Source organism: Oncorhynchus keta, chromosome 25 (assembly GCF_023373465.1).
Source record: "Oncorhynchus keta strain PuntledgeMale-10-30-2019 chromosome 25, Oket_V2, whole genome shotgun sequence".
Lineage (NCBI taxonomy): Eukaryota > Metazoa > Chordata > Actinopteri > Salmoniformes > Salmonidae > Oncorhynchus > Oncorhynchus keta.
In genome coordinates, this window is record NC_068445.1 from 35,698,450 (window position 1) to 35,708,258 (window position 9,809).

Here is a 9,809-nt window from a genome sequence, read left to right on the forward strand (position 1 = left end):
ACCATGTATTTAACGCTACCATGTATTAAAACTATAATTATAGTAAATTGTACACCAACTGACTATAATGTATTGCACAGTCTGAACAAACCAGTCTCTGTAGGTTCTAAAAAGTAAAATCCCCTTGTCTTTCAGATCAAAGATGGCCGCTGGCACCAGACCCATTTCGTCTTCCAGACCCAGGACCCCAACTTACTCCCCATCCTGGACGTGTATAACCTACCGGCCACAGAGCCTGGCTCGCACTACCACCTAGAGGTGGGCCCCGTGTGCTTCTTATAGAGGCCTGTTCTTATAGAGGCCCAGGATACAGTACATACAAAGCCTCCTCATAGGAGTGACTTGCGGGGGGATGTGGAAGGTTAGGGGGTATTCCTGTCCCCATATACTGGGGCCCTTCAGGAGAGGCAGGCCAGGCCAGGCCCCTAACCCTCCAGCATATGCTCGGACTGCAGAAACAGGCAGGGGGCACCATTGAGGGACTGACCAGGAGAAACTGCAGAGATACTGAGACGTCTCACACTAGTTCCTACCGCCTGCCTGAAGAGAAGATAAGCTTTGGCTTTTTTCAGGGACTTGTTTTACTGTCACACGGCACGAGCTCTGGATGCCCGAGTGAGATAAAAAATAACGAGTCTCTAACATCACTCTTGGACAACATTTTTAACTTATTACTTTCTATGGTCATGAACTCTCAAAATGTTATGAAATGTGTAAAGTAATAGGGAACGATTATAAATGCATTTGCATATTATGAATGCATTACTTATCCTTCTAAATGTCACACATACACATGTATTATTTATACATGTTATATGTATATCTTAATATAAGAGTGCAATAAACATATCTCGTTCTGCAGTTTTTCAAATCAATTAAGGTTTACAGTGAGACCCAACAATTGGATATAATATTATCATAACATTCAGTCTTAGGCTAAGTTTCCAGCATACATCCATCCACAGGTGTGTGCTGTCCAGCTATTTTTCTCCTGCCTGGTCTGCAGATGACGTATGAATCTACTTGTAATAGTGATTAGTTGCTGAAGAAAAGCCCACCGGTCTACGAATGACTATCGCGCTATTGCATTCCTGATGTGTGTTTCCCTAGTCAAATGAATTGAAGCTTGCCGTTAGAGAGTGAATCCAGCGAGTGTCAGAAGAGTCGGTCTACCTCCCATCTCTCAATGAGCTGAACCAGAGATGATGACACCTGGTACCTGGTGCTATAATAATTCCTGTGGTGGATTATGAGGCGGTCTTGTTTAATCCTGACAGAACATATAAACCTTGTCTACAGCAAAGGGAATATTTTTTTACACAGTATGAATGCAAAGAAGGAAAAATGTTCAAATTCACTCCAAGCTAGCGAAACAAGCTAGCAAACAGCGTTTCTTTCTCTGCATCGCTATTGTACTCCCCTTTGTATGAGTCTGAACCTAATTATTGAAAGATTTAGGTCTTATTTTTGACTTGTTGAAATGTATAAATGTGTATAATTATGCAAAGCTTTGTTGTATACAGTGGATCCCAACATGCTAATTTATGTTATTTAATGTCCATGGGTTTTGTAACTTTCTGTAAACTTTAAGCCAGACACCCATCATTAGCAGAGCATTTTTTATTTTTTATACATTTGGGGCTTCATTGATTTTGTTTTATAGGTTTGTTTTTTTAATAATCATAACTGTACTGGAACCATTTTCAATGCTTTTATGCCTTACTGTTTTACTTTGTTGACCATGTTTGTGAAATCTCTGTATAGGCGGTCAGCTCAACCCACCAACCTATAAACTCAGAATACCTCTCATATCACACATCTTAAACAGCCCTCCATCATGTTCTTACATTAGTATAGCCATAACACATCCAAAGAGTCATCTGACGTCTTTGTTAAGGGCCAGGAACAGATATTCGTGGTCATCGTGTACTTCACCCATTCATCTCTGCAGGTCCTCTGTCTGTCAGCATCATAATTATACAGCTTGTAGTTTTCAACACTTTCATTTTCTTCAACATTCAGGTGTTCAATAAATATTTGAAACCCAAGTAGATGTGTGTTTCCATTGGTTCTCATTCTCTTATTAAAAAAAGTTGATCATCTGTCCAGTACAACTTTCATTGTCAGCTACAAATACACTGAGCAGAGTTGAGTTCTCAATTAAAGTTAAATACTTAATGCAGTATTAATAGTTATCATAGTACATGAACCCTGAGGCTTTTATTGTAAAACAGCTTGTGTTATTGCAACTTAAATACTGCAATATGAATAGTTATCCCTTTTGAAAAATGTATCTTGAAAGAATAGCGAGCGGCTCAACTATACACTTCACCTCTTCGCCACATGAGGGTACTCTTATCTCATTTTTAAGCAAAATGTAAGTCTAGTTGAACATTTAGCTCAGGGTCTTATTTGTCACATGATCCTTATTTTTTCCCTTCTCTACACTAGAGCAGAGCATACTCTACACTTAATCTGTCTGGGGTCCAGAGAAACAAAAATGACACAAACCAGATAGTTCAGGGTTTCGTATTGACAGGCCACTGATAACGAAGTCACAGGATATTATATTGGACACATGGCATAGCGCCCCCTGTCCACGGGTAGGTTGACCTCTGTGATGAATGTGACAGCGTCCGACACCATGAAGGCTATAGCATGAGCCACCTCACCTGTTCTACCCATGGGTCTGCTTACACTTCTCCGGGAACTGGGAGGAGAGAGAGAGTGAATGTGTGCGTGTGTGTGAGAGTGCAAGCTATTGAGAGATAGTGAGCGTAATAGGAAAGACTGATGAAGTACATTGTGCAAGGTAGACTAAGTAGAGTAGGGGTCTGTGATGTGAACCGTGTTCTCTCCAAACAAATGACCTCTACACGACCTTTGGAAGCCCAGCCAGTGGACCTGACCTGGTAAACCATGATGTGACGTTTGTATAACATTAGAGTTACCTGAGCGTGCTGCTCCTCATTCAGCCCAGCTCTCCCATGGACATGTTATGATCACACGAGGACTGGAGGAGGAAAGACGGAGAGAGATCAACACTGTAGTAATAACTACATAATAAACAGGGTTAGGGAGTAGTTCAATGTGTAGCTAGATATAGTAGGTGAATGTCAACTAGCTGGCTCATTGTTGCCCATGAAAGGAAGTTAGGCTAGTGAGAAAGCATTTAGCCAGGTAGCCTAGGACAGTCATAGACCATTTAGGCAACATGAAAGACAGGATGGCATTGGCGTTTCTCTACTAGTAGGGTTAGTCAAGATGTTCTTTGTACTTGCAAGATCCTTGCCATTATCTTATTCTACATGGACAGAATATGTGTTTATGAGCTGTGAGTACCCCTAACATCTCTGCCTAGAATGTGCATAATACTAAAATGTACAAAATGATATTTGATTCCTGGAGATACAGTGCCACTGACACGGCCTGCAACGGAAACATGCGGTCTCTCCTTCACTGCAGCCGAGGTGAGTAAGACATTTAAACGTGTTAACCCTCGCAAGGCTGCAGGCCCAGACGGCATCCTGCCGCGCCCTCAGAGCATGCGCAGACCAGCTGGCCGGTGTGTTTACGGACATATTCAATCAATCCCTAACCAGTCTGCTGTTCCCACATGCTTCAAGAGGGCCACCATTGTTCCTGTTCCCAAGAAAGCTAAGGTAACTGAGCTAAACGACTACCGCCCCGTAGCACTCACTTCCGTCATCATGAAGTGCTTTGAGAGACTAGTCAAGGACCATATCACCTCCACCCTACCTGACACCCTAGACCCACTCCAATTTGCTTACCGCCCAAATAGGTCCACAGACGATGCAATCTCAACCCACTGCACACTGCCCTAACCCACCTGGACAAGAGGAATACCTATGTGAGAATGCTGTTCATCGACTACAGCTCGGCATTCAACACCATAGTACCCTCCAAGCTCGTCATCAAGCTCGAGACCCTGGGTCTCGACCCCGCCCTGTGCAACTGGGTACTGGACTTCCTGACGGGCCGCCCCCAGGTGGTGAGGGAGGCAACAACATCTCCTCCCCGCTGATCCTAGGGTGCGTTCTGAGCCCTCTCCTGTACTCCCTGTTCACCCACGACTGCGTGGCCACGCACGCCTCCAACTCAATCATCAAGTTTGCGGACGACACAACAGTGGTAGGCTTGATTACCAACAACGACGAGATTCGGAGTGTGGTGTCAGGAAAATAACCTCACACTCAACGTCAACAAAACTAAGGAGATGATTGTGGACTTCAGGAAACAGCAGAGGGAACACCCCCTATCCACATCGATGGAACAGTAGTGGAGAGGGTAGCTAGTTTTAAGTTCCTCGGCATACACATCACAGACAAACTGAATTGGTCCACTCACACTGACAGCGTCGTGAAGAAGGCGCAGCAGCGCCTATTCAACCTCAGGAGGCTGAAGAAATTCGGCTTGTCACCAAAAGCACTCACAAACTTCTACAGATGCACAATCGAGAGCATCCTGGCGGGCTGTATCACCGCCTGGTACGGCAACTGCTCCGCCCTCAACCGTAAGGCTCTCCAGAGGGTAGTGAGGACTGCACAACGCATCACCGGGGGCAAACTACCTGCCCTCCAGGACACCTACACCACCCGTTGTTACAGGAAGGCCATAAAGATCATCAAGGACATCAACCACCCGAACCACTGCCTGTTCACCCCGCTATCATCCAGCGAGGTCAGTACAGGTGCATCAAAGCTGGGACCGAGAGACTGAAAAACAGCTTCTATCTCAAGGCCATCAGACTGTTAAACAGCCACCACTAACAGTGAGTGGCTGCTGCCAACACACTGTCATTGACACTGATCCAACTCCAGCCATTTTAATAATGGGAATTGATGGGAATTATGTAAATATATCACTAGCCACTTTAAACAATGCTACCTTATATGTTACTTACTACATTATTCATCTCATATGCATATGTATATACTGTACTCTACATCATCGACTGCATCCTTATGTAACACATATCACTAGCCACTTTAACTATGCCACTTTGTTGACTTTGTCTACACACTCATCTCATATGTATATACTGTACTCGAATCTACTGTATGCTGCTCTGTACCATCACTCATTCATATATCCTTATGTACATATTCCTTATCCCCTTACACTGTGTATAAGACAGTAGTTTTGGAATTGTTAGTTAGATTACTTGTTGGTTATCTGCTCGGAACTAGAAGCACAAGCATTTCGCTACACTCGCATTTAACATCTGCTAACCATGTGTATGTGACAAATAAAATTTGATTTGATTTGAATGCTTATTTGTATGACTTGCTCAAAACTGTTGATAAATGGCTGCAAAAACAGCCTCATAATTCCTTTTCAAAGACACCAGTAGCCATATCAGATTTCAAATATGTGATAACACTGGCAAAATTGGGAAGAAGTGTAATAATAAAATAGTGGGGAATAACAGAGTTATTGCAGACAAGCACAGTAATTACCCTCTATTGTATCCCATTGTCATAAGAATGATTCCACTGATCAGACTAGATGAAGTAAATCAAATCTCGTGAAGACAATATAACAAATCTGCCCCTACACCAGATGTTTATTATCCCCTCAAGAATAAGACGTACACTTTTGGGTTCACAATCGGTTGGACAAAAACTATTTTCGTAGTTACAAATTAGATACCGCTATTGTCAAACTGTCAGTTTGAGGCATACGTTTGATAAATCCAACGCATGTACCACAGAACGCACTGCAACTGCGAGGCAAACCCAGTTGCATAGGAAATGAATGTACTTGTGGTGCATTGAACATGCATTGAACATGCACTGAAATCCGACTCACCCGAAATCCTTCCGAGGCCGTAACTGCTTTTAGAACGTCCATTACAATGTCATTTTATGTCGGTCAAGTTCACTTGTGGCTGTTAAATTAAAGCCAACAAACTACCAAGTAGACCAGAACCAGCTGCTATTAGATTGTTGTTGTGTGTATGGGAGACAAGTTAATTAGACCGGAACCAACTATTGTTTCCAATGGTAAACGCCAAGAGTGAACGAATCTTAATTGAGCCACCATCGTTGGCTGTGCTCAGCAACTCCACAAATGCAGTTTTCTTTAAGGATTTCACAAACCCAGGGCATGTCAAGTTAACATGGTGTAAAATATAAAACACACAATGTATAAAAAAAAAAGAAAGTTTATTTGGTACAAAATACTAAACAATTTACTTATAAAACCAACATATTGAGCTCACATAGCTGCAAGGGCCAAGCATTGAGGACATACTACATGCCAAATTCAATGAAGGGAAATATGTTTTAAACTCCAGTGACAGTCTCTTTAGTTGCCTTACTGAATTCAAAGGCCTCTGGTTTATAAATGGTCTAAACATTTGAGAGGCTTAAATGAAGATTTCACCTAAATTAGCAGATGTCAGGTCTAGGGATGTGTGTTCGTGTGCTTAAGTCTATCCTGCAAATGGGTTGGCATGAAGAGTCACGTCCTTTATACGAGTCTCAGTCAGCGGCCGAAATGACTTTTCATTGACAGGGAGCTTCTCCAGTTCATCCAGTGTTTCCAAGCCATCTATTATTCTGCTTATCGAAAGAAAATAAACAGAGGAAAAAAATATTTTAGCATTGCATTAGTTCACAAAATGTTGGAGATAACACAAACCACATAATATGCACAGTCAAGAGAATGTTTAGATCAAAATAACAGACTTAAGTCATGATCTGCTAGCAATCACTTATAACCACATTAAATACTGACACTGTGTTTATTTGGATCCCCAATGACATACAACGGCAGATTGTAGCTGAAACCATTCTTGATAATCCTCTCAGTTAGCTAACTTCAGACATCCACAAAGACCTACTTTCCAAACACGGTGTACTTCATGTCCAGATGGGGCTGCTTGGCATAGGTGAAGAAGAACTGGGAGGCATTAGTATTGGGGCCGTTGTTCGCCATAGAAACCACGCCACGCACATTATGCTGCACGGAAATACATGAAAAAAATGTCAGTTAATATATACCGAGAATTGTTGCTACCTGTCACATTGAGGTACTCACTTTTAGGTGTTCACTCAGCTCATCTTCAAATTTCCGTCCCCAAATACTCGTCCCTCCTTTTCCAGTGCCTTCCAAGATTAAAAAAGTAATGCATGTTGTCAAGAGAGGCAAGGAATTTTCTTTGCATGATCAGAAAACAAACTATTCCATGGGTTTGGAGTGACATGCTGACAATTGGTATCTGATAAAGTCATTGACTTGTACATTGGGCTATTGGTCCTTTAAAAAAATGTTGTGCCAAATTAAAGACAATAAGCCTTCCAACACGATAATTCAGTTCTGATGAAACTACCTGTGGGGTCGCCGGTCTGAACCATGAACCCTTTGATGTTCCTGTGGAATATGCAGCCATTGTAGAACCCACCTGCACACAGGGCTAAGAAATTCTGTCAACACAAACAGAAAGTTCTGATTAGAGCAATCTATTGGCTACAGCCAACTGTAATGACTTGCTAGTGTAGAGCAGTGTTCTTCAATCCTGGTTCTAGAGACCAAAAGGATGTAAAGCAGGGGTGGTGATTGGGTATGCTAGTGCAACATCAAATTTAAAATAGGCACCTAAAATCATTCCAATCCTGATTAAAAGGCAAGTGCAGTATAAAGGGGTTGGCTTAAGGACCATGCCAGTGGTTCAAAGCAGACGGGAAGGCTACTTGCCCAGCTGGCTTTAGGACAAGCACATCAACTCAACTGCAGTGAATAGCATGACATTTCCACTCAAAACAGTGCAGAGGTGGAAGATGGCTATGGCTAGGTAACTACTGTTTGACTTGACAAGAGTGTTTAATCCCGGTGCTGAGCTAGTGCGTAGCAGCCAATTGCTGTATGACATGCGTTTGTAGAATGTTAAGTCCTCTATCGATGGAGATGACTAATCCAACTATAGTATTGAGGTAGAACAAAGACCGGCAAGCCACCATGATCAGAGCAAATAAGCACACACAGTGTATGACTCACCTCACATGATTTCGGGGCACGTTCACAGAACAGCTCGATTTTTAAATCCCCAAGGTCTGTGTGCAGTGTCACTGCCTGTATAAAAGGGATTTGAAAATAATTAAATATTGTCCAAAAGGCAAAGTTGTGAATTGTTTCCTTCTTTATCTATACTGAACTAAAATAAAAGCAAAATAAGAATGCAACAAGTGAAGTTGTCACAACACAATGCCAAAGGTGTCTGAAGTTGAGGGAGTGTGCAATTGGTATGCTGACTACAGGAATGTCCACCATAACCATGGCCAGATAATTGAATGTTGTTTTAGAGAATTTGGCAGTACATCCAACCGGCCTCAACCACAGACCACGTGTAACCATGCCAGCCCACGACCTTCACATCTGGCTTCTTCACCTGTGGGATCATCGGAGACCAGCCTCCCAGACAGCTTAGCTTGTATGGCGACGTGTGGGCGAGCGGTTTGCGGATGTCAACGTTGTGAACAGTGACCCATGGTGGAGGTGGGGTTATGGTAAGGGAAAGCATAAGCTACCGGCAACAAACACAATTGCAATTTGTCGATGGCAATTTGAATGCAGAGACACCGTGACAAGATCCTGAGGCCCAATGTCATGCCATTTATCTGTCGCCACTACCTCATCTTTCAGCATAATGCACAGCCCCATGTCACAAGTATCTGTATATAATTCCTGGAAGTTGAAATGGTCCGTTCTTCCATGGCCTGCATACCATTGAGTATGTTTGGGATGCTCTGGATCGACAGCATGTTCCAGTTCCCGCCAATATCCAGCAACTTCACGCAGCCATTGCAGAGGAGAGGGATAACATTCAATAATCACAGCCTGATCCACTCTGTGATGGAGATGTGTTGCGCTGCATGCAACAAATGGTGGTCAAACCAGATACTGACTGGTTTTCTGATGTCATGTGATATCCATAGATCAAGGCCTAATGAATGTATTTCAATTGACTGATTTCCTTATATGAACTGTAACTTACCATTATTGAAAAATGTATGTTTAATTAATCCTTAATATCTACGTATTAAGAATTGCCTGCAATTATTTGTTCACACAAAGTTGACTAAATAGCTAGGTAGATTGTATTGTTAGGGAGTGGACATTGGCATTGAAGCAGACGCGTAAGCTTATGTGTTGCTCCCGAAGTTTACAGCTGCAAAATATTTACTTCAAACAAAGAGGACTGTGTTCAGTGATAACAGGCGTTGTGTTTATTACATGTTTTGTGCATTTCGTCAAAGATTGTACATGAAACATGCGTAGTAAAATGGAATATTCTCACCATTCTTAACGCCGGAAGATGAGATGGTGCATCAGACAAATATATTCGACTAGCGTCATACACTGAACGCACAATGGTTCCGCTGCGTCTATAGTTCGATTAGCCTACTTATCGGACGTTAAAATTACGAATTACCGTGGTGTTTTGTATTAGCCGAAAAATACAAGACCATGAATTTCAATCGCCCGTGCTTGATTACCGGATAATCCGAATAACCCACGAAAATATATGTAATACCCACAGTGGCAAGAAATTAAATCACATATTTGTTGTTGCCGCCATAAAAATAGATAAAGGACTCTAGTGCCCCAAAGTATATTTTACTGTCAATGACGCTGCCCGTGATCTCATAGATTCCATAATCGGACTGATACGATGTTGTGTCCTCTAATTATCTCAATGGTTGCCACCGGCCTCGATCAGCTGATACCAATTACGTACACGAGATCAATGTTGAAACAGATAGATTGGATTGGTTAATTTGGTT

General features: G+C 42.3%; 2 protein-coding genes across 5 annotated transcripts in view; one reads left to right on the plus strand and one right to left on the minus strand.

The window, feature by feature from the left end:
* The window catches only part of LOC118357967 (collagen alpha-1(XXVII) chain B-like), a 119,623-nt gene extending 117,575 nt beyond the window's left edge, over positions 1 to 2,048 (plus strand). For both annotated transcript variants that reach the window (XM_052479147.1, XM_052479148.1), the window contains one exon: positions 136 to 2,048. In XM_052479147.1, coding sequence (XP_052335107.1) covers positions 136 to 282 — 147 coding nt within the window. In that variant the 3' untranslated portion in view covers positions 283 to 2,048. The remainder of the gene's footprint in view (positions 1 to 135) is intronic.
* A 4,121-nt stretch (positions 2,049 to 6,169) lies between these two features.
* Positions 6,170 to 9,658, minus strand: ppil3 (peptidylprolyl isomerase (cyclophilin)-like 3). Of its 3 annotated transcripts, none has more exons than XM_035736507.2 (6): positions 9,323 to 9,658; positions 8,023 to 8,097; positions 7,358 to 7,451; positions 7,066 to 7,133; positions 6,869 to 6,987; positions 6,170 to 6,587 (listed from the first exon to the last, which is right to left on the minus strand). In XM_035736507.2, the coding sequence occupies exons 1-6, from the start codon at positions 9,323 to 9,325 to the stop codon at positions 6,458 to 6,460; spliced, it is 489 nt and encodes a 162-aa protein (XP_035592400.1). In that variant the 5' UTR covers positions 9,326 to 9,658; the 3' UTR covers positions 6,170 to 6,457. The 3 variants fall into 3 exon arrangements, with proteins under 3 accessions (XP_035592400.1, XP_035592402.1, XP_035592401.1); XM_035736509.2 differs by having other exon boundaries at positions 6,170 to 6,584; positions 9,323 to 9,657; XM_035736508.2 differs by lacking the exon at positions 9,323 to 9,658 and adding an exon at positions 8,750 to 8,882.
* Between the last annotated feature and the right edge of the window lie 151 nt (positions 9,659 to 9,809).